This window comes from Ceratotherium simum, chromosome X, assembly GCF_057802395.1.
Source record: "Ceratotherium simum simum isolate JZ-2026a chromosome X, ASM5780239v1, whole genome shotgun sequence".
Lineage (NCBI taxonomy): Eukaryota > Metazoa > Chordata > Mammalia > Perissodactyla > Rhinocerotidae > Ceratotherium > Ceratotherium simum.
Window position 1 is genome coordinate 39,930,394 of NC_141940.1, and position 24,338 is coordinate 39,954,731.

The 24,338-nt window shown below is 49.5% G+C and overlaps 1 protein-coding gene across 20 annotated transcripts in view; it reads right to left on the reverse strand.

Moving 5' to 3' along the window:
- Positions 1–8,850: 8,850 nt before the first annotated feature.
- FRMPD3 (FERM and PDZ domain containing 3) overlaps positions 8,851–24,338 on the reverse strand; it is a 128,181-nt gene continuing 112,693 nt past the window's right edge. For 19 of the 20 annotated variants that reach the window (XM_087426983.1, XM_087426990.1, XM_087426992.1 and 16 more), the window contains 3 exons: positions 23,757–23,901; positions 14,334–15,155; positions 8,851–12,764 (listed from right to left, as the gene is read on the reverse strand). In XM_087426983.1, the coding sequence (XP_087283109.1) occupies positions 9,733–12,764; positions 14,334–15,155; positions 23,757–23,901 (3,999 nt within the window). In that variant the 3' untranslated portion in view covers positions 8,851–9,732. The remainder of the gene's footprint in view (positions 12,765–14,333; positions 15,156–23,756; positions 23,902–24,338) is intronic. The other variant, XM_087426994.1, reaches the window with a different exon arrangement.

Here is a 24,338-nt window from a genome sequence, read left to right on the forward strand (position 1 = left end):
GGTTTTGCCTCCCTCCGAGATCTCAGGCTTTATAGGAGAGTCTAAATTCATCCATTTGTTCAATCAGTCATTTCTTCTGCAGGCATTTCTTGGGCAGCAACTATGGGCAAAGTACAGTGCTCAGCTTTTGGATTATAGAAATGAATTAAACACGGCCCTTTTCCTCAAGAAGCTTTACAAACTTGTAAATGACTACTTTAACAGCAGACAGAGAGAAAGAAGTCCTCATTCTCTCCTTCCACTCCCTGCAGGACTAGAAATAAGTAGCTATGATAAAACCTCCCTTTTCTAGGCCTGCCACTTCAATCCTGGCGCGCTGGACTTCTTCCAGCGTCAGCTTCGACTAGCTGGGCTTCCTTGTCATCTTCAAGCAGCTTTTCCTGCTCCTTCTGGGCATTAGCATTTCTTTCAAGATATTTTCTCTCTTCTATCTCCTGCCTATGTTCTGACTTTTCCCTCTCCAGGCTAGTGTGACCTGTCCTCATTGTTCATATCCCCGCCTTCACTTTTTCAGCCATCTCCTAATTCAGTGCCAAAGTGATGGCAGGTGGGTGTCTCACTTTTGTAAGCACACCAGAGGGCTTTCAAAGGCCACCACAAAGCGCATCACATCTGTAGAGACTGCCTGATGTGCTGCAGCCCACACTGAGCTCATTAGCTCTCAGGAATCGTCCCTTTCATTGGGCCCTGAACTCCTAAACTCGTTCTCTTTATCTTCAGTGAGCATGCAAGCTCTTTGAGGGCAGAGACCATGTATCTCCTGCAGCCCCTATCACAGACCCTCTGAGTGGATGCATTTTAAACACTTAAGGATTTGAATTGAAAATCTGGATTAACACTGAAGATATATTAGGAGGTGAGAATTAATGGCTTTTCAAAAGAATTCAATGCAGGAGTCCTTTGAAAAAGCAAAGTGCATATATGTAAATCACGTTTTTTTTTTAATTTTGTGAGGAAGATCAGCCCTGAGCTAACATCCATGCCAATCCTCCTCTTTTTGCTGAGGAAGACTGGCCCTGGGCTAACATCCGTGCCCATCTTTCTCTACTTTATATGGGACGCCACCACAGCATGGCCTGACAAGTGGTGCGCTGGTGCGTGCCTGGGATCTGAACCCCGGGCTGCCAGCAGTGGAGTGAGTGCACTTAACCACTACGCCATGGGGCTGGCCCCCAATCATGGTTTTATTAACAAAAGCCTATCCTAAAACGAGTCCTTTTCCAGATTTATCTCATAAAGCAAAGTTTGCTGTTTTTACCTTAGGTAGGATTTGGCTGGACCCTTTAGATGTGTTTCACTCTCCTAGGGTTCCTGGGAGTTGCTTTCCCGTGAAGGTAGGCTTTATTGTACAAGATCAGTATCCCAGGCAGCTAGAATCATCTAAGGATTTAAGAGAGGGGAGATTTCAGACCTCCTTGACAGAAGAGAATTAGATGAAAATGGCAGGGCCATGTGGGTCTGTGGTTTGTTTTGGTGTTCAACTTTTATGAGCTGGGGAGTTTTCCCAGTTTAAGTACTGACCTGGGGAAGGTTTGGGTGATGCTAGAAGTACTTGCCTTTGTTTAAAAAATGCTTAAGTGAAATAATGTAAAGAAAATGTGCTTTTTTTTAAAGTTAATAGGCCTGGGCCGGCCCCGTGGCTTAGCGGTTAAGTGTGCGAGCTCCGCTGCTGGCGGCCCGGGTTCGGATCCCGGGCGTGCACCGACGCACCGCTTCTCCGGCCATGCTGAGGCCGCGTCTCACATACAGCAACTAGAAGGATGTGCAGCTATGACATACAACTGTCTACTGGGGCTTTGGGGGGAAAAAATAAATAAAATTAAAAAAAAATAAAGTTAATAGGCTCTAGTTCAACTCACTCATTTTATAATGCAAGAAACTGATACTCAGAGAGGGGAACTGAATGCCCTAGGTCACACAGCTAGTTCTTGGAAGAGTTGCAAGTAAAACCAAATTCTCCTGGCTCCTGGTGTAGGGCTCTTGCTTGCAGCTCTGTTACAGAGCCAAGTTAACAAGGGCTCAGGGCTGCAGGATCTGCAAGTCAAATCAAAGGCTCTTCCATTGTTCAGCAGGGGGAAAATCTATTTTCCTGGTCCCTGGAGGCATTGTACATTCCCGCTGTGCCAGGTTAGAAAAGGGGCAGGAATGCTTGTCCTTGCTCTCACTTTCCTACCAAGTCCTCTGTCCTTGGTGGCCAAGAGTCCTGCCATTGCCATATATCTTTTCTTTTTTTTTGCCTATAAATCATACTATGAATCAGGAATTGTAATTATTTCCAAGAAACTGCAAACACCTTGCCCATACTGCAGATTTATCCTCAAATTTATGTGAGGGAGGGAGGGGCAGATGGGCTTCTCAGTTTACAAGTGGGCAGGCCGAGGGATTGAGTGATTAGGGTTCTAGAAAAGGCAGAGAGAACACTTACCTCAATGGCTTGGACATTCCCCACTGTCATAATCCCGTAATTGAGAGAAGAGATTTCCAACAGCCCCTGTTACCAAGATCACACAGCATGCACACAAATTAAAAGATCAGATTCGTTGCATCCTGTATTGGATATGACTATATCTAACTTCACAGGAAGCCCTTAGGTGCAGCACAGATTGCTTTATTTGTTAATCAGATGGCTCAAAACCTAACATATGCCCATAATATCAGTTTTTGCTTGGAGAGAGGAAGAGGAGAAAGAGGTCATTTTGAAGGGCGGGCAGGCCTAGAGAGTAGGGCATTGAGCCAGAGGAATGCACGAGGACCCAGGATGTCCTGGCGAGAAAGGGGTAGGGAAGACAACCAGGGGGTGGGAACCAAAGCCAACTTTGCCTTCTAGGCCATTTTGCCATGATCCTGGAGCTGAACCGCCCTCTCCCCTGTCGGTCTTTGAAAATCATTTCTCCTGCTGCCCTTGGCACGCTGCCATAGGTTGGCAAACAGCGAGGGTGGGAGTGAGGTGCACAGGAACTAAACACTGAGCACAGTAGATAGAACTTGAAGCTGTCACCAGGAAGCTGGCTAAGAGTTTGGAGTTGAAAGCCCTTTCCTATGAGTTAAGCCTAAATGTTGAAGAAAAATTAGAAGTTCAAGCCTCCTTCAATTATAGCTGCTTCTAGCGAGGAGGATGAGAATGAAGAAGGAATAGGAGGATGTCAGCAAAACAAGCCAGAGTACTGGCCAAAGGCCAAGAAGAGCCTTGGGTCCACCTGACTGTGTTCTCCACTGAGGTAGCAGGCAGGGCTTCTCCATTTCAAAAGAAGGGCCCAAAGGGCAAGAGGTCCTTTTGAGGAGAACTGACTGGAAGATGGTTTTGACTGAGAACAATGGCTATTTGAAGGAAACAGGCATTCAAGTTTCTACTTCCTGGCTCTTGTTGCAAGCTTAATTAGTGTCCGTGGACCAGCTGCGACCAGGGCAGTTTGATTTGCACTCGTTAACCTCATACAGCTAGGACTCAGGATTTTTTTTTTTTTTAAGATTTTTATTTATTTATTTTCCCCCCCGAAGCCCCAGTAGATAGCTGTATGTCATAGCTGCACATCCTTCTAGTTGATGTATGTGGGACGCGGCCTCAGCATGGCCGGAGAAGCGGTACATCGGTGTGCGCCCGGGATCCGAACCCAGGCCGCCAGCAGCAGAGCGCGTGCACTTAACCGCTAAGCCACGGGGCTGGCCCATGACTCAGGATTTTTATAGCTGCTTTTTCAGCACCACCTCATTAATCCTCCAAGCTGCAGAGGGAGGCTGAAGACTCAGTCATCTTCATTTTAGAGAAAAGGCCCAAAGAGGTGAAATGATTTGTACCCCATCATATGGCAAGTCAACGGCTGGGCTGAAAATAGAACTGAGCCCTGATTCTGGGGGGAACCACTGAGCTTAGCCCACATGACCTCCCTGCTTTGCTGGCTCATTGCAGATGCAGAAATCTCTGGCTTGCAGGGAATCTGGCTCCCCTCAGTCTGTGTCTGGGGCTGACCCTGTGCTAAAGTGTGTAACAGGCAACACTGGGGCAGGACAGGGGAGGGGAGGGAGGCTTTGATAACACTGCCCCATCTCCTCCTGGCGTCCCTTCCTGGCACCCTGTCATGCCAGGTCTCTTGTGCCGGAATAAGTGCCTGGACCCCACCTGTGCCCAGACCCACAGAAATAGGCCATCCTAGATGTCTTCCCCTTGGAGCCCACAACACCAGTTAGCTCATCTGATGGGCCCTGAGCGTGTCCAGTCTTTCCACCAAAGCATGTCTAGTGGAGGAGGAGAGTGAACCTGGACGCTGGGGAGGTGGGCGTGGGAATGTAGCCAAAAGTATCAGACATGAGTCTCAAGTGTCTTTAAAATATGTATTCTTTAAATATTTTTTTTATTATTTGTTTATTTATTTTTGGTGAGGAAGATTGGCCCTGAGCTAACATCTGTGCCAATCTTCCTCTATTTTGTATGTGGGATGCCGCCACGGCATGGCTTGATGAGCAGTGTGTAGGTCCTCGCCCAGGATCCGAACCTGTGAACCCTAGGCTGCTGAAGCAGAGCACATGAACTTAACTACTATGCCACCAGGCCAGCCCCTGGAATATGTATTCTTTACAAGGCATGCAACTTTTGCATTCCTCTCCATGATATTTTTACATAAAAATATTTAGTGTATCATTTGCATGATTTTTCCTCCCAAATCTTTGAGAAAAATGCAAATACATAAGGAATATGGGCCACATCCCTGGGAGACTCAGACCTCGGTTTGAGGAGCATATGAGGGGTCCCATAATTTTGATGGTGGCTTTTTGGACACAACTGCCCTACCCACAAATTTCTGTGCACATATACCACTCCACTCCCTGGTTTAGAGAGGCATGCCTGGTGAAGAGACGTGGCGGGAGGGGCAGGTGGGCTAGCAGTATCCCACACCTCATACCCCAGTGTTACTAATGAGCTGTTACTTACACGCTGCCTGGACCCTGAGCAATAATTACAGGTGATTACTCATTTTCTGATGAGTGTGGCTGCATCCATGCCTCTGTTTCCAGGGGAAGTGCTTCAAAGGTGGGGCTGGGCTGAATACTGTAGTGTAGCAGCTGAAAGCCTGGGATGGGTTTGAAAACTGACTGGCTTCCCACTTGCCAGCTGTGTGACTTCAGGCTAGTGACTTAACCTCTCTAGGCTTCACTTTTCACCTCTGAGAAATGGACACAATCATAGTATCTCTCTCAAAAGACTGTTAGGAAGATTGAATGAGATCATGTGTGTAAAGTGCTTAGCACAGTGCTTGGCATATGGCAAGTGCTCATACACAATTGTTTTTGCATGTTTAAGGGCAGGGATCAATTTTTCTGTGTTGTGGAAGGCTCCCAACATAGTACAGACGCATGTTCCCTTTGGCCAAAGCCGTGAAAATAAGAATGAGGAGTCAACACCCAGAGGGAAGGACAGACATCACAGACAGGAGGATAGGGAAGCAAAAACTGAGCCCATTCCTAGTGGTAGGTCCAGAACCTGCAGCTGGAAACGTCAGTGAGGGCACCAGAGCATGTCCCTGTGATGCTGGGAACATGGGCAGCACCCAAAGACTTGGTGTATGGGTGCATGGGCATGGGTGGGAAGGAGTCACTTGAAACACTGAAGGGAAACAAGCAGTTTTGTACCTGTGAGAGGGCAAGCAATCATTTCCACTGGCTTCCAGCAGGTCGGGGCATTGGAACCAAGAGACCCACCTGGAGTCCAGGACATTTTGCCAGGGCCCAGGATTTAACCCTCAGAGGTCATTTCCTCCCACTCCATGGAGGACCTCACCCTTGCTCCAGATGCACACCCACAGTCTGGCTTCCAGCCTGCAGGGTGGGGAATGGGATGCAGTTATTACTCTCATCCTAGTGGCTGTTTGGAGGAATTTGATCATAAGACAGAAATATATGCCCCTTCCCTGTACTGGCAGCTGATCATCCCCAGCCCCTTTGGCAGGAAAAGTTCTGGCTGAGGCAGATCCTTTCAATTCATTGCTGATGAAATTGCCTTTTATACACAGTGCCTTGACAACAGCTTGAAAAAAATGTGACTATGCCAGCGCCACAGACATCCTGAGCCCATGCCAACAGCGTGAACCCATTTTCCTTTAATTGGCTGAAGTCAGAAAGGCAGGAGTCAGGCTCTGGGGACTCGCTTCTGGTATGGGGTGGCTGGAGAGCATCAGCTTCAGGTTCCTGCTCAGGCCAAAGATGGCGAGGAAGATGCTGGTGGGAAGATGGCCTTCCCCAATGCTCCCAGCTACTGCAGAGACTGGCCCTGGGCCCACAGAAGAGGAGACCATTGGTCACATCAGGAGTTTCCAAAGCTTTTGTTAAGTAATTGGTGAAACTCAGCTGAGTCACTGGGACGCTGGATGATGGCCCCAACTCCTCTTATAGGATGATGCCAGGCTGCTTGGCTTCGTCCAACTCCACTGACCTGGATCAACCACTCCCAGAGGAGAGAGGGCCATTCCCAGAGGTACAGAGGTATGGGAGGGCTCTCTCATGGCAGTCATCTTATTCAACACTCAATCATTCAACAAATATTTATTGAAGACCTACTACGTGCCAGGTACTGTGTGGGTGGGTACCCAGGGTACAGAACCAAATAAGAATGCTTTCTGGCCATAAGGAGCTACTAGTGTAGTGTAGGGCTAGAGGGAGCCCAAGTTTCTGGACTATCCAGCCGGGTCATTTTAGGCAGTAGCAGGCCTCACTTTATATTGGCACTGACTTCCATGAGTCCCGACCTTGGTGTTGTGGGACAGTATCCCTGGCGGGCAGCTCTCAGAAGAGCTCTGCCACCAGGGCTAGGCCTGTTACCCCTGGTGGCCTTCCGCATGCAGATGAGGCTCTGGCTTGGTGTTGGGGAGCATGCAGAGCGGCCCAGCCTGACTGTGCTGTCTCTTGGCTCCTCCTCCATGCTTAGATTCTAAACTGCTTTAGCCATGACCTTTGCAGACACGAGAAAGAGTCTGTGCCCAAGCAACTAGAAGGATGTGCAGCTACGACATACAACTATCCACTGGGGCTTTGGGGGGACAAAATAAAATAAATAAAAAAATCTTAAAAAAAAAAAAAAGAGTCTGTGCCCAATCTTTGGGAGGAGGCCACTGTACATGGTTGTATAGTTTGTGCACCTGGCTGACGAGGCAAGTGTGGCTGAAATTACCAAGCCATGTACCCACAGGGCTAGCTAGCATCACCTACAGGATAGAGTTTTTTTCTAATTCATCATGAGGGGGTGGATGCAGCAGGGAGAACTTTTTTCTAGTTGGCACAAATGCACCTCATAGGCTAGTGGGGACCTGTGATTACCAGAAGGAAACAGGAGAACAGGAGAAACAGAATCATTTCTCACCATTAAGTAACTCTCTGAAAAGCCAGAGGTCAGCCCTACTTAGGGTCCTGTTCTTCTATCCTATCCAACACCCCTCCCAGTAAATTGCCAGAGCCCACTGCAAGGGATTCACTAGCCTAAGCTACAAGAGAGTCAGGCTATACTCTGAGGCGACTGGGCCCATTTCAGAGGGAGAGGCCCCATTTCCCAGCCCTAACCCAAGAGCTGACCTGAAACCCTGTCTCCTAACTACCAGGCTATCCGATGCACTAGGCACTGAGCACATTGTGTTTCTGCCCCACCCCGCTCCCCCAACCCCCTTTAACTCTAAGGTCACAGCCATGGTGGCCCAGTGAGCCAGAGGCCCCAGGGTCAAGTGAAAGGAGTAAATAGTATCCAACTCCCATGACCAACAGGAGGCTTCTGAGAGCAGCAAAGAGGAGGCAAGAGGAGCAGGTTCCTCAGCTCTCGTCACCCACTAGGGCCCAGGGAGGTGGGAGCAGAGGCCCAGCGGAGCACTCAGGGGGCCGCCACCAACCAACCATTCCAGGATACCCACAAAGAGGCACCGCGAAGACTTATTGGGATAGTAAGATGAATAGATTTAATCATTCTTGTTTGAAAAACAAGACATAAATCAGTATATATATATATAAGTTATATATTTTATGTAGTATATATACTATATACAGACATTAGAAAATGTGTCCTCTCCATGAGGCTGAGGGAGAGGTGAAGGATGGTGGTGGAATGACACAGGCGGGGGCTGAGTGGTGAAGGCGCAGGATCAAGAAGTTGGGAGAGGAGGCAGACCACGTCAGCACTCAGGCTGGCAGTGGTCACGGGGGAAAGGGGTCCCCACTGGCTGCATCTCTGGCCCATTGAACAACTTGGTCCTGTGGGAGGAGAGGCAAGGAAGGGGGGCTGGCTTCTGCAGAAGGAGCTTCCCTAATCCTTGCCAGGAGAAATCGCCACTCAGGGGGGCTTTATTGCGTTGGGGGTACCAAGGATGGGTGGGGGTTAAGCACAGTGTACATCTTTATAAAACTCACATAAGAATGGGGGATTTCACATGGACCTCTCATGTAATGATGAAAGAGAGGCAGACACAGGGCACAAGCGGGCGGGAAACGGGGAGGTATGGAGAGGTGGATGAGAAGCAATCTATAGAGAAAAACATTGGCTTTCTTTGTTCCCTACAGTGGGACAATTGGTAGGGACTCCGTGTCTTCACTCCCAGGAAAGTTGTAGGGGGGCGGTGACGGCAGCAGATGTGTGTCAAGGAGGATGCTAAACAGTGTGAATTCCCTTCCAGATGACTCCGGAGAGAGAGAGAGGTGCAGGACTGCACCGGGTAAGGCGCTCAGCTTCTTTTCTTAGAGAGACAAATCCACAGGGTCAATACACAGCCAAAAGCATATACTCAGGATTAACATATCACGCTAGCTTCCAGAAGTTTAAGATATAGTCATCAACGCCCCCCACCCCATACCCCTTCCCCCCACCCCCCACCCCCCACCCCCAATCCATAGCTAAGTCAAACTCCTAAGGACAGTCTGTCTGGTAGAGAGATGTTGCGAGAGGAGCCGCACGCCTGCAGCGACAGCCCCTGCACTGGGCTGGCCCAGGCGGGCTCCAAGGCCTGCGCTGGGTCTCCCCAGGGCAGACGTTTTCACCAGGTACCTTACCCAGAACGAGTGGGGTGATCCCAGCTGCTTGCGCCCTAGTGGACTGAGCCTCCCTGCCCGTCAGTGAGGGGCAGGGCACTTTGGGGATGGCTGGTGTGGAGCTACTAGGCCTGGGGGCGAGGGCTCCCGAGGCTGCCAGCCTGTTGGGCCGGCTGCAAACAGCCCTGTGTGGCTGTCTTCTGCAGACCTACCACCCGGGCACGGGCCCTCTGGGGTGGCTCCTGCCGAGTGAGTGTGAGCCCAGGGTGGGCGGGCACGTCTGGGCCGAGTGCCCTTCCTCTCTGCTCGGCGCTGTGGTCTGCTGCTACTGCCACTGCTCCCTTGAAGGGAGCAGATGCCAGGAGGAGGTCAAGGCCCATGGGCCTGCCTGCTTTAGGCGCCGGCTCCTCCGGCCCCCAAAATGGAGCAGGAAGTGAGCCTGATGTCACCTCTCAGCCCTGGAAAAGAGAGAAAATACAGCTCTGCGGCAGGCGTAGAGGGGCCTTGGCCCTCACAGTGACGCCCAGAGGCTAGGGAAGGGGTGAGGACACCCAGGGTGGCAGCTGCCTGGAGCCCTCAGGGACAGCCTCAATGCAGGGAGTTTTCACTCCCTGGAGACTGAAGGCTCTTGGACCCTGATTGGCCCAGCAGACACATACACTCACCACAAGATGCAAGGACCACAAAGCTCAAACCTGGGGCTGTGGTTGGGGAAGGGGGCAGGCCTGGGCAGATGCCCTACTTAATAAGGGTTTTTAAGGAGCGGGTGAATGTGCTCATAACAGTCGCTGAAGTTGGGGAGCCTGGTGGGTGCCCTGTGGCCACCCCTACAGCTGCTGCTGTCTGCTGCTGCTGCTGCTGCTGGTTGAGGTTGCGGGCAGTGGACTCCTCAGCTGCGCGCAGCAGGAAGGTGTAGTTCCTCACCACCTCTTCTACCTTGGCCAGCAGCTCTTGGCGCTGGGCCTCGGAGCGCACGATAAACACCAGCCGCACAAAGGTCTCAATGAGGCTGCTCAGCACCTGGAAGCTGCCCGTGATGGCTGCCAGCATGTGAGTCGGGCTCTTGTCCACATTGGCCACGCGGCGGCAGGAGGCCCGGAGCTCCTTGAACTTGAGAGCCAGCTCGAGCTTGTACTCAGAGATCTGGGAGACGTAGGGTTTGGGGGCCCGGGCCTCGGGGCTGGCCACACACTGCCGCAGGACTGTCAGCAGCTCATTGGTGTCCAGCCGGGCAGCCAGGAAGCCGTCAGGCAGGCCATAGGCATGGGCCCGCAGGGCATTGATCTTGGCCAGGCTCCCCTCAAAGGTGGACACCCGTAGGTCAATCTCCTGGGTGCGGGAGGCCTCGGGGCTGCCACTGCTGCAGGTGGCGGCATCCAGCACCTGCAGGGTCCTGCTCACCACAGGCACCACCTGCTCGTCCAACTTCATGCCAGGCAGAATCTTCATGGGGATGGAGTAGGAGAGCTCGTCCTTGCCATCGCTGGTGTCATCAGCGATGTCGCACTTGCGGTAGTAGAAGCAGTAGCGGATGGAGCAGCACTTGCTGCTCTCACTGTCCTCGTCCAGCTCGGCAGGCTTCTGGTACACCTCTTCTGGCAGTGAGAACACGGCCATCTGTCTGGGGCCTTTGGTCTCAGGGGCAACCTGGACGTATGAGGGGTCTCCCAGGGTCGGTGACTCCAGAGACTTGCTTTTGGGACCCAAGCCTAGGGGGAGGCCTCCCTCTACCTCCTTGGCCTCCCTGGGAAGCACGCCCAGGGGTGGGTGTGGGTAGACATCTGAGGTCAGTGAGGCCCTGTCACCCTGGTCCAGCTCACTGATGCTGTAGCGGCGCATCAGTTTCCTGTAGTTGGGTGCTCCCAGACACTCGCCCCCCGAGGCACATGTGCTCAGGCACGAAACACCACTCTCGGGCTCTGAGCGGCACTCTCGGGATTCCAGGCTGGTGGAGCGGATGCGCCGGATGTGGGTGGGGCTGCTGAGGCTCAAGCTTGGGCCGGCCTCTGGCTGCCTCTGGGTCGGGGGGACCCTGTCCCTCTCCCTCCCCCGAAGGCCAGGCGCTGGCGTCTGGGGGGCCTGAGGGCGGCTCCCCCGGCAGATGCGCTTGCAATCGCAGCTGCGCCTTTGCTCGCGGGACATACCAGGCCCCTGCTGCACAGGGCTGCTGCGGAGCTGGCAACTGCAGCGGCCTGGGGCCGGAGGTTGCAGGTACTCGGTGCCCGGCAGCTCCCCCTGGCTTGGGGGCTTTAGAAGTTCCTCGAGGAACTCCAGCTCATATTGCTTTACCTTCTGCAGCTGGGCCTGCCGCTCATCAGTCTCCTTCTTCTGGCGGGTTGGGAAGGTGGCAGAGAATAAACTGCGTAGCCGGAAAGGGCCTCGGGATGATTTGGGCTTTGTCGGGCCTTCAAAGGCTGAGTGGGTGCCATCCAGGGTTGTTTCAAGCTTCCTGGAGGGCATGGTGCTCACCTGCCGGCTGGCAGCCTGGGACCTCAGTGGGCTCTGGCCTCGAGGTTGGCAGCTGGGGCTCTGGCCTCGGGACTGGCTGCTGGGGCTGTGGCCACGGGGCTGGCAGCTGGGGCTGTGGCCTCGCGGCTGGCAGCTGGGGCTCTGCAGAGCCATGGGGTAGCTGGCTTGGAGGACCAGGCTGGTCTCCTCCAGCTTGCTGCTTTGGGATGCTCTCTCCAACTGCCCCTTCTCCCCCTGGCCAGAGACGGTGCCCTGCTTGTGCAGGGAGGGCTTCGCACTCTCTGGCCCGCCCTTGCCTGCCACCTCCCCTGTAGCTTGCTGGCCCACTGTCTCTCGACTTGCTCGTGAAACATAGCTTTTGGGAGGGAAATTCTGAACAGGCAGCCTGTCCTCTTGTGGGGAGAGGTGCAGGCTGTCAGCCCGGCTGCCTGTGGGTGCTCTGGAGCCAGAAGAGACCTCTGGGCTCAGCTGCTGCTGGGAATTCCGTGAGGTCTCTGGAGCACCAGAGCTCATTTTGAACTTAAGATTCTTATTGGCACTGCTGCTCATCATGCTAACTTCCTGCCTTCCCATGCCGACCTCCGGCCTCCCCACGCTGGCCTCCAGCCTTCTCTCCCCACTGCTGGGGGTGTTCCCCAAGGCCCCACCAGGGGCAGGGAGACTCTTAGTGTGAACCACCTGTTGTAGGGCGGCTGAGATCATGGCTGGGGTCATACTGCCCTTTGGGTCCAGGATAAGCTTGGGGCTCAACCTGACTTCCTTGGGCAGGTTCTCCCTTAGCTCACAGACCTGCTCTTCACTAAGGGTTGGTGTGGCTGCCCTCAGTGACATCTCTAGACCTGCCCTAGTCTGGCCAGGCCCTTTGTCCTCAGGAACTGGGGACAGCAGGCTCAGATTTTTCTGCTCACTAAGCTGTGGGGACAGTGCTGGGTGCACTGCCAGGGCGTATGTTCGCTCTCGCTGAGACTGGGCCTCTGACTGGGGCAGCTTCCTCCGAGCGCCAGTGGGGGCAGGACTCTGGCCTGTGACAGCTGACTGGAGGGACGGGTTGGGATCCGGGCGCCCGAGAGAATAAGGGGCTGTGAGAACAGCCTGGGCTGCGCAACTCTGGATCCGGAAGGGCAGGTCCTTGCGGGCCAGGAGGCTGTCCTTGTTGAGGTGCTGGGCCAGGAAGTAAGTGGTGTTCTGGTGCTGCTTCATGGCAGACATCATCTCCGACATGTCCGTGAGCTCTGAAGAGTTGGTTTCGTGGCCTGAGTCCAGCGAGGATTCAGGGGTGATTGTGGCCAGCACAATCAGACCTGGGGGAAGAGGGATACGGCTGCTGCACTTACTCAGATCAAGTCCTTTTCCAACCATATGTCAAGAGTTTATAGGGGCCGAGGTTAGCCAGCAGTATTTCAAGCTGGGGCAAACCAGTCAGGCCTGGGGGGACTGCAGGGCTGAGGGTGGGAGGAGGGGAGGCGGGGGGACAAAGACAGGCAAGTGGGAGAGGGGTTTTGAGGGGCTAGAATCCAAAAGAGAAATAAAAGAGGCACAAAGAAGATCTGGGCAGTTTGATGACAAATTAACATGCAAATCACATGCAAAACAACATGCTAATCATCACTATTTTTAGATTCAACAGCTAGGAAATTTTTGTTAATTGTCCTGAAGACAGCTGGCAAAGAGAGGTCCCTCTCTATCTGGCCCTCCACATCTGGCCAGGCCTGCCTACAGTCCTTGCAGCTGAGACCATTTAGCTGAGCTTGTCCTCTCTCTGGCTACCACATGGGCCTCCAGCCTGGGAGCAGCCAGTGCTGGGAGCTCCAGACTCTGAGCAAAGAGAAATGCCGGCCCCGAGGGCCAAACACATGGGGGCTGCCCAACACCAAGGATGCCCTCATATACAGAAAAGGGGGGCTGGTATTCTGCCTGGTCAGCCAGGCTCCCTCTGACCCCAATCTCTTCACCCTCTCTGTCCACACTTTCCCCTGCCTCACATGCTTTCTCATACACCTTATTCCTCCCTAGTCCTTTTCTGTTGCTGTATCCTTTCCCTCTTCTTTTTAAAGTGCATGTGTATGTATGTGTGATTACAGGTACATGTCTGACATGTGTGTTTGTCTACAAGATGGACGTATACGTGTCTATAACAGGGAATAGCATGCGTGTTGTATGGTTCTCCCACCAAACAATAATTTATAATAATAGCTACCACTTACTGAGTCCTTACTATGTGCTAGGCAGTGTGTAAGTGTAGTGCATGAATGATCTCATTTAATCCTCACAACAACCCGATGTCATATGACAATTTTTATCAAACCCATTTAAGATGACAAAAGTGAGGCTCAGAGAGGAGTGCCTTGCCAAAGGTCACACTGAAAGCGAGTGAAGAAGCCAGGACTTGGGTGCGTCTGCCTGAAAACCCATGCTCTTAGGTAGGATAAAGACCTCAGCCCTGAGCAGTGATGGCTCCTGGCTCCCCTGATCCCAGGTCACTAGGTGGTTAGTTGGTCGTTTTGTTTTTCTTCCAGTCATGTGCATGCTGGACGTTCTTTGCCTGTCTTCTATATCTCTCACAATTTTGCTCTGATCCTCCATCCTGGCCTGGCTCCGTAGCTGTCACAGCCCCAATCCCTGGGGTCCACCTGCAAGACATTTCAGGAATGGAACGGCGAGAGCCAGAGCTTTAGCTGAAGCTGAGCAGCCGATCCCTGCTGCAGTGTCGTTGCTCCCCTGACCCTATCTGAACTACCTCTGGCCCATCCACTGCCCTGATATGCCGTGGTGACTTTGACCTCTGCTTGGGATGAAGCAATGTCACCTGCTGGCCCTGCCTGGCCAGGAGAAGAAAAAGGAGGCAAGAGGGAGGAGGAACGGGCTGTTACCTGCAGTCTGTGGGGGTGGGGGGTGTGGTCCATCCTCTGAGGCTGCCAGGGCTTCCAGAGCCTGCAGAGTGGACACCAGGGCATCATCTAGCTCCTGGGCATGATCTCTGACTGTCCGGGTCTGCACGCTGTCAATCAATGTCACTGGAATCTCATCGTACAGGAGCCCACGCAGGTGGCGGCCTTGATCCTGGCTCTGGACGGCCCGGCGCTTGGAGTCATCCTCATCAGAACTGTTGTCTCTGAAACCAGGAGGTGGGGCGGCAATGGCAGGCAACAGAGAAGTGCTCTCATCTTCTTCCTCTTCCTCCTCTTCACTCCCAGGGGGTGGGAGGGACATCAAGTCTACCATATTGTCACGAGAGGAGCCAGGCCTCCCACCTTTGCGAGGGCCTAGCTGCTCCTGGAGTTTGGCTTTGCAAGAGTCACAGTAGAAATTCAGGGCCTCAGCCCCAAGGGAATTGTCCAAGGTGTAGGACCGGGCCCTGCTGGCACAAGGCTCGTGGTCTAGGCTGGCTGCATCAAAGTCATCAGGGACCACATCGTAACCTTGGCCAGAGCTTTTGGACGTGGGGTCAGACTTGGTCCGGGGCCTAGTCTCCTCAAAGAAGATTAAGTTCTCGTTGACATCCATCCGGCTTTCCTGTTCCTTCCTTTGTTCCCGCATGTGGAGGTAGCAAAAGCTGACGAGCTCAGAGTCGGCAGGCGGAGGCGTGCAGCGGCTCGACTTCCTGGGGCTGGTGCCCATGCTGCCCACATAACTACTCTCCTTTTTCCCCAGGTGGCCCCCAGTGACAGGGCGGTGGGCGCTGTGCATGTAATCTAAACCCAGAAAGAGAATCAACAGATGAGCCCTGGTGCTGAGGACTGTGGCTGAGCAACCTTGGTGTCTCTGGCCTGGACGTCTCGCAAACAACTGGGTGGCAGGTACTGAGAGAGAGCATTATCTGGCTGCTAGAGATTAGGGGAAGGGGAGTCAACTGGCCATGTCATTGCTGACCCTGAAAGTAGAGTAAGAAGAATCAAATGGCCCGGGCTGCTAACAGCCCCATCACTTCTGAAATGGGAAAGGCATGGGGTGAACACCTTGGTGTCTGGGTACGGCTGGTCTCCTACATGGGTATGTCTGGTCTAAGAGTCAGCTGTAATCATAGTTAAAGAAGTGAGATTTGTGGGGCTGGCCCCGTGCCATAGCAGTTAAGCGCGCGCACTCTGCTGCTGGCGGCCCGGGTTCGGATCCCGGTGTGCACCGGCGCACTGCTTGTCAGGCCATGCTGTGGTGGCGTCCCACATAAAGTGGAGGAAGATTGGCACAGATGTTAGCTCAGGGCCAGTCTTCCTCAGCAAAAAGAGGAAGATTGGCATGGATGTTAGCTCAGGGCTGATCTTCCTCACCAAAATAAAAAACAAGTGAGATTTGTTTTATGTCCCCCTTGGAACTGTCCCTGCCCCCTCCCCACCCTTTTCAGAGCCTTTCCAACCCCCGGTGCTCTGTTGCTCTTGTGTTATGTTGAATCTTTTGGCAGAAGGAAATAAATCTGACAAGTTACTAGTGCTTTAGTGGGAAAGTGTAAAACAGGCTATGTACAATACCCAAGAGTTTGCATTTCAAAGAGGACTGTCGATGGAGGGACTCTAAAAGAATAGAGCTCTACTAGTAGAATTCTGGGCATCTGAATGTGTAGTGTATGAGAGATATGCTGGGATGTGCATATGTGGGGGAAGGGCATTCTTACAATTCCTCAAATCATATTACTTCTCTGCATTCATGCAGGGCCAGCCTGCCTGCTACACATACATGAGGCAAAATGTTCTAGTCAACAGTTTTTAATGATGGTAAGTGTGTGCATCTGAGAATTATCCATAGCAAATGCTTTATTTCTGAATGGCTTCTCTCTCTTAGTCTGTTTTGGGGCCCCACCCCATGTCATCTGTGAGAATATACTCAGACAATGCCAACTTACTTTGCTATCGGCAGATAGACAGACAGATGGCAGGTAAGCACTAACTTAAGCTAAGGTCATCACACATGATCCCATTTGATCCTAACAACAACCCAATGAGGTAGGTGCTATCATTATCCCCATTTTACAGAGGAAGAAACTGATTCAGTTGGTTATGTGACTTACCCAAGGTCACAGGAGTCATAAATGGTAGTCTGGATTTGAGCCCAGGTCTGAGGGACCATAAAGCCCATGTTTTTAACCATTACCCTATAGTTCATCAAGGTGGTCAAAATGCTGGAAAACAAAACTTCAAAATGCCTTTCGAATTCCAGTTTGACAGGGTCAGTGTGTCAGTGTTGCTTTTCACTAGAGCTTACAGCCATCACAAAAGCATGGTGCTGGCACCTAACAACAGAGCCCCAAAATACATGAAGCAAAAACTGACCAAATTGAAAGGAGAAATTCAAAATTCAACAGCAATAGTTGGAGACTTCAATACCCCACTTTCAATAATGGGTAGAACAACTAGGCAGGAGATCAACAAGGGAATACAGGATCTGACCAACACTATAAACCAACTAGACCTAATAGAAATCCATAGAATATGCCACCTAACAGCAGCAGAATATATACTCTTCTCAAGCACACCTGGAACATTCTCCAGGACAGACCATATATTAGGTCATAAAATAAGCCTCAATAAATTTAAAAGGAATGAATTCATACTAAGTATATTTTTTGAGCTAACAGAATTAAATTAGAAATTAATAACAGAAGGAAATTTGGGAAATTCTCATGTATGTAGAAATTAAATAAAAAATTCCTAAATAACCAATGGGTCAAAGAAGAAATCACAAGAGAAATTGGAAAATACTTTGACATGAATGAAAATAAAGATACAACATACCAAAACTTACAGGATCTAGCTAAAGTAGTGTTTAGGGGGAAATTTATAGCTGTAAATTAAAAAAGAAGCCTACATTAAAAAAGAAGAAAGATTTCACATCAATAACCTAACCTTCCACCTTACAAAACTTGAAAAAGAGCAAGCTAAACCTAAAGCGAGCAGAAGGAAATAGAAAAGTATAGAGGACAGAAAAACAATAGAGAAAATCAATGAAACTAAAGTTGGTTCTTTGAGAAGATCAATAACATTGACAAACCTTTAGCTGTACAGACCAAGCAAAACAGAGAGAAGATTCAAATTACTATGATCAGGAACGAAAGAAGGAACATCACTACTGATTCTACAGATGAAGAATCAATTATAAGGGAATATTATGAATAAGCTGATGCCAACAAATTACATAACCTAGATGAAATGGACAAATTCCTAGAAATACACAAACTACCAAAACTGACTCAAGAAGATAGAAAATCAGAAATAGGCCAATAACAGAAAAAGAAACTGAATTAGTAATTAAAAATCCCTCCCCCCACACAAAAAAAATAAAGCCCAGATCCAGATGGCTTCACTGGTGAATTTTGCCAAATGCTCAAAGAAGCATTTATACTAATTCTTCACAAACTCTTCCAAAAAATAGAAGAAGAAATATTTCTTAACTCATTCTATGAGGCCAATATTACCCTGATCCCAAAACCAGACAAAGACATCACAAGAAAACTACAGACCAATATTTCTTATGAATATAGAATCAAAGTTCCTCAACAAAATGCTAGCAATCTGAATCTAACAACATATAACAAGAATTATACACCATGACCAAGAGGGATTTATTGCAGGAATGCAAGGTTGATTTAACATCCAAAAAAATCAGTTAATGTAATACAGCATGTTAATAGAATAGAGGACAAAAACCACAGATCATCTCAATAGATGCAGAAAAATCATTTGACAAAATTCAACACCCTTTCATGAAAAACTCTACATGCTAGAAATAAAAGGGAACTTCATTAACATGATAAAGTTTAAAATTTAACAAAAGAAGCGTAAAACTTGTACACTGGAAGCTACAAAACATTTGTGAAAGAAATTAAAGAAGACTGAAATAAATGGAAAGACATTCTGTGCTCATGGATTGGAAGACAATATTGTTAAGAGGGCAATACTTCCCAAATCGATCTATAGATTCAACACAGTCCCTATCACAAGCCCAGCTGACTCTGTAGAAATTGACAAGCTAATACAAAAATTCATATGGAATCACAAGGGACCCAGAATAACCAAAACAATTTTGAAAAAGAACAAAGTAGGAGGACTCACACTTCCTGATTTCAAAACCTACTATGAAGCAATGGTAATCAAAACAGTATGGTACCGGCATAAGGATAGACACATAGATCAATGGAATAGAACTGAGAGCCCAGAAACAAACCCTCATATTTATGGTCAAATAGCCCAATTTAAAAATGGGCAAAGGATTTGAATAGATATTTCACCAAAGAAGATATACAAATGGCCAATAAGCACATGAAAAGATGCTTAACATCACTAATCATTAGGGAATTGGAAATCAAAACTACAATGAGGTACCACTTCATATCCACTACAATGGACGTAATAAAAGAGATGGACAATAACCAGTGTTGGTGAGGATATGGTAAAATTGTAACCCTACAACATTGCTGATGGGAATGTAAAATGGTGCAGTCACTTTGGAAAACAGTTTGGCTGTTTCTCAAAATTAAACATAGAGTTACGATTTGACCAGCAATTCCACTCCTGGGTATACCGAAGAGAAATGAAAACATACGTCCCCACAAAAACTTATACATGAATGTTTATAACATCATTATTTATAATATCCAAAAGGTAGAAACAACCCAAATGTCCATCAACTGATGAATGGATAAACAAAATGTAGTATGTCCATACAATAGAATATTATTAGTCAATAAAAAGAAAGAAAGTACTGATATATGCTACAACACGGATGACCCTTGAAAACATTATGCTAAGTGAAAAAAGCCGAACACAAAAAGACAATATATTGTATGATTCCATTTATACAAAATGTCCAGAATAGGCAAAGCTATAGAGACAGAAAGTCAACTAGTAGTTGCTTAGGGCTGGGTAGTGATTAGGAGGGGAATGGGGAACAAGTGCTAATGGGTACAGAATTTGTTTTAGGAGGGGCAAAAATGTTCTAAAATTAAATTGTGGCAATGCTTGTACAACCCTGTGAATATATTAAATATACTCAAAATCACTGAGTTGTGAACTTTAAATGGGTGAATTTTATGGATTGGAAATTATATCTAAACAAAGCTGTTTCTTAAAAAATAAAGCACAGCACTGGGCACCTGATGAACTCTCAATCATTATAAAAAGAGCAAAAATGTGCTCTGCACTCGAAAGGACTTTACGGGGTTTATCTCACCTGATCCTGTTAATCCCTCAGGAGGTGGGTACTATTATTATCCTTAGTGTACAGATGAGCAAACTGCGACTCAGTTTATGGAACTTGCTCATGATCGATCACACAGCTAAGATATGGCACAGCAGGGACTGGAACCCAAGTCTCTGTGACTTCAGATCCCAAGCCCTTGCTATTTTCCATCGACCATTTGCCCCTCTAAATATAGAGTCAATGTAACTACATCGAGTGGGTTCAATTCAGACCTTAGTGGCTATATCTAGGGAACTCTGGATCAGCTGGGGGAATAGTATGTAATGATCCTCTGAGCCTTAGGGAATAAGCGCTCTAGAGGAACACTGAGCTAGGAGCATAAACTATCAGTTCAGGAGGTCTCTACCTCGAGGCATTGTCCACAGGTCCTGGCCGTGCACCAGGTGCTAACTACCTGAAACAGCTGAACAATCAGCGTAGCCAGCCTGGCAATAAGCTGCCATCACAGGTGGCTCCCAGGGGCATGTCCAATAAGCAGTTGGTGACTTTTCTCAGACAAGGTCTGGTGGTTTAAGGGTGGCTTCCTTCCCTGTAAGATGGAAACATCTCCCAAAACCAGGCTGTCAAGGCCAGGTGATTCACAGCCCCACCACTTGGTACTGTGATTTCCAGATCTGAGGAGCGGCATCAGGCTGTGTGAAGGAGAAAAATGTGCCTGGAGAAGCCCAAATCTCTTCCAGACAGAAGGTTAGAAATGCCAGTAAAGCCAGGTGCAGTCGGCTGATGGCTGGGACAGTGTGCCTGCCTCTCAGACTACAAATCTGCTGTAAATTGCTCATCAGTTTTCCCCAGTGGGGATGCCCTAGTCTATCCCTCTGTACTCAGTTTCTCAGAAGACTGACTTAAAAAAATACTTGCAAAGAACAGAATGGTGATCCAACTGGAGCTATGTTCAAAAATATATGCAGTTTATTTTTATATACATAAATGTACAGTCAGCATGACATTGACTCAAGCAGCTTTCTATTACTTGGCCTTGCTGTATTCCACAGTCCGATGATCATTACTGGTCATGATGACAACCTAGAGGCCTTGCGAGGAACTCATGTTCTCTCTGAATCATCATCAAAAGAAAAAAAGAATCTGTTATGTTCAGTCTAGCTTTAGTACTCTGTGCATGTTGTTGAGTTTTAACTACATGAAAATCAGTAAGTAAACATGAGATGTATAGAAGCCATTAACTAGAATATTCGATTCACCAGACCAAACTGTTTTCTAACCATGGGAGAAAATGTAGAGTGAGCTCCTCCAACTGTGGCCCCAACTGGGGTCCCCAAAGCCTTATTTTCCTCGATTCCCCCAGGATACAAGGAGCTCAAGGCTGGAGAGACATGGCACTTGCCTCTGGATTTCTCACCAGCTCAGTACAGGAGAATTGGCATTTGTCTGAGCCTTTCTCTAAGCCGTGTCTTCAAGCTCAGGTATTGTTCTGTTGTAGCAGTTGAATGTCCCCCATAGAGACGCAAAGGCACTTACTGCATTGGCATTACCCTTTAATAATCTGTATTCCCTCACTAGACTGTAAGCTCTATGGGGGCAAGGACCATGTCTGTTATTCACAGCTCTATCCGCAGTGCCTGGCACATAATGAGAACTTGAGAAGTAGTTATTTAGTGAATAAGAAATACCTACTTTGGGGAAACTACTGTTAAAGCCCAAGAGGTACTCCCTTCACGTCCTCATCCCCATTTTCGTTTTTTTCTGGGTCTCAGAGTAGAAGTGATGCTTTCTCTTTCCAAGTTGCTGGTTTAACAGCATCTTTTAGGCCCAGTCAGTTAAGCATTGAGTTGGGCTAGCTGGCAGCCAGCAGCTGCTGTGGGACGAGGATATAGAGCCGGCCAGAGATACCAGGCCCTGAGTGGGCTGGAGCTCTGGCCCCTGAGGGAAAAGCCCTGATGAGATTGGCAGGTTACCTGTTCCTTATAGGCCTTCGCTAAACAATAGCCAACGCTGGGCTTCTGTTCTGGGATGAAAGCGGGGGCTGATGCAGGAAATCGATCTCAACTTTGTACCAGGAACTGATGGCCCCTCACTGTAACCTTGGAAGAAGGCTCCTCAGTGGTGCTGCTTGCTGTCCCCCTTTCCCGTCCTTGGGGCCATGGGAATATGATGTGCACACCAGCAGCCAACAAGCAGAGCCATGAGGCTCATCCTGCCCTACCTGCCAAGAGCACTTGGTGGCTGCTGCTGACCTAGCATCTAACAGTCCAAAAGGCCACACAGCTGGGCCCAGGCATGGACCCAAGCCCTTGGCGAGGTGAAGCACTACAAACAGTGGGGACTTCACCGTGGTCCATCTAGCTCCTGCATGAACCTGTGCTAGAAGCAGCCTGAGCCCCCATCACTTTGCAGGCCCAAGGGGGCTCTCAGGAATCAGGGAGGGGCTCTAAAGCCACGCCTAGCATTTATAGTAGCCTCCTTTCCAGGCTGCAACATCTCCAACAGAATCCAATGAAATCAATTTGCCTTTGGAAAAGCAACAGGATGCAACGTGCAATGTGTTCAGTGAGACCGATGGAACCCAGGAAGCCCGTGTCCCTCACTTGGTGCCACTGTCCCCACAGCAAGAGGAATGCTTAAGGACAGCACTAGCTAGGGTGCTGACAGGATAACAGAAACCCTTTGTCGGGACGGGTGGGACTACAGCGCTACCCCCAGGGCCTTCTGAAAGTGAACCTCCCCTGGACAACCCTCACTTCCACATCTCGTCCTCAGCTGGGCTCCAGCCTCTTCCTTCTGCCTGCCCTTTTCCCTTTCTTCCTCTCTATCCTGCTCAGTAAGAGGTATAATTTACTTGGGTATGATGACACAAGTGACAGTGACAATGCTAACACTGGCTTTGCCATCATTTGGCCATCATAGGTTTGATAGTATGTATGGCTGCCCACTTTGGAGCTAGTCACCTGGAGACGTGCGGCAACTCAGCTCCCTGGGTTCTTTCTACTCCAAGTCAGTTCCTTTGCTTCTCTGTGTGGAGGCTCCTTCTTATGCCATGGGGCCACCTCTCCTTTCCCAAGTCTATGTTTGGTGGATTGCCTTCTAATTCCTGTGGACAATGTTATGAGATGTAAACATGGGCTTGCCATGATGTTTGTGATGAGGAGACAATGAGGTGAGAGGGTGTGTGTGGGTACACAGCCCACTGGGTGCTGGGTCATCCATCAGGAGTGTGTTTCTACTCTCAAACTCCTCAATCTAGATCAGATGTGACCACACTGCAAACGAAGGCAGCCTTGAAGAGAGAAGAAATAGTCAAGCAGCAAGGCAAGCGGATGGAGAGTCCTTAGCATGTGAGGAGGATGATGGCCAGGTGGTAAGTCTCAGTTTCCGCCCATGATGTTCGGGTTCTGAGGTGGGGGAGCACTTGCTGCATATATGTGAGCCTTAGGTCTAAGATGTGGAGAACTTGTTCTTTGGGTCTCCTCCTCCTCCTCCCACTTTGGTTCGGGACAACATTATCTGGACTGGGCTGATTTTTCCCAAAGCCCCTGTTTGTGCCATCACCAGGACAGCTCCAAGGGGTGGCTGCACTGAGTTGCCTAACTGGGACGCCTTCTGTTTGGGGGCTGCACTTGACCTTGTTCTTAGTGGTCGTCCCCTCCTGTCTCCAAGCCTCCTGTTAGACTGTATTCTGGGCCTGCACAGTCTTTTCTACCCCAGCCTTCCATGGCCTCTTACTTTAGACAGCTCTGTCAATCCTCCCTGTGATAACAAAGGAAAGATTTTATCTTCATTTTCAACCTCCACTTCAACTAAGCCAGAACATCCATGCTTCTAGATCACTGTACCTCTAAAGCTTTGCCTTAGATCCAATGTGATTCTTTAATTTGTTCTATTTATTGCTTGTTTGCTATTTTTATCTTACAGTCATTCAGTGACTCGATCACAATGTGTTGTCACAGGCATCCTTTGTGGGACAGGCCCATCTCAAGGCCGGCTGTCTTTCCCACTGGCTTATGCCAGGTAGGACGTGGTGGTACAGCATCGGCTCCTGGTAAACCATGTGCTGGTGGGATGGGGTGAGCACAAAGGCAGCAGAGCCCCTCCCTCCATGTCTCCAGGGCCAAAGGGCCTCTGGCACACTGAAAACCGAGGCTGAGCCCTACCTGCCTTGATCATTGGAGGTGGAAGAGGCTGGCTGGCGGGCCTGGAGAAGACCATCTTCCTGGAATCCAGCAGGAGGCGGCAGTACCCCGCAATCAGGCAGGCAAAGTTGGTAGCTTCGGGCCACTCCATCAACAGCACCAGAGGCTGAGGGAGAGATGGGAAGAAACATGAGGACACTGGAAGGAGGAAGTTGGGTTCAATTCCTGGAGGATGACAGTGAAGAAAAGATGACTTGTATAGGTACAGGAACCACACTTTCTGAACCAAAAATTGAGGAACATGGCCTGACAATTTCTTATTTGAGAATTTATTTATAGTAAACTCTTACCCAGGTATCAAAACTAAATCAACCTTTAATTACACAGTTAATGAACCACCTTTACTGAAAAAGACTAAACTCATATAATATCACATGACTGCTGTGTGACTATATTTGGGTTTGTCAGGGCTCAGCAGACGTATGGGCCAGCTGGGAGAGTGGAGTGAAACTGGGAGTCTAGGCTAGACTGGGCAACATCCTTGACAGGAAGTTCCTTAAATGCACAAACTATCTCTTGCCCATCTCTATACACAGAACAGCT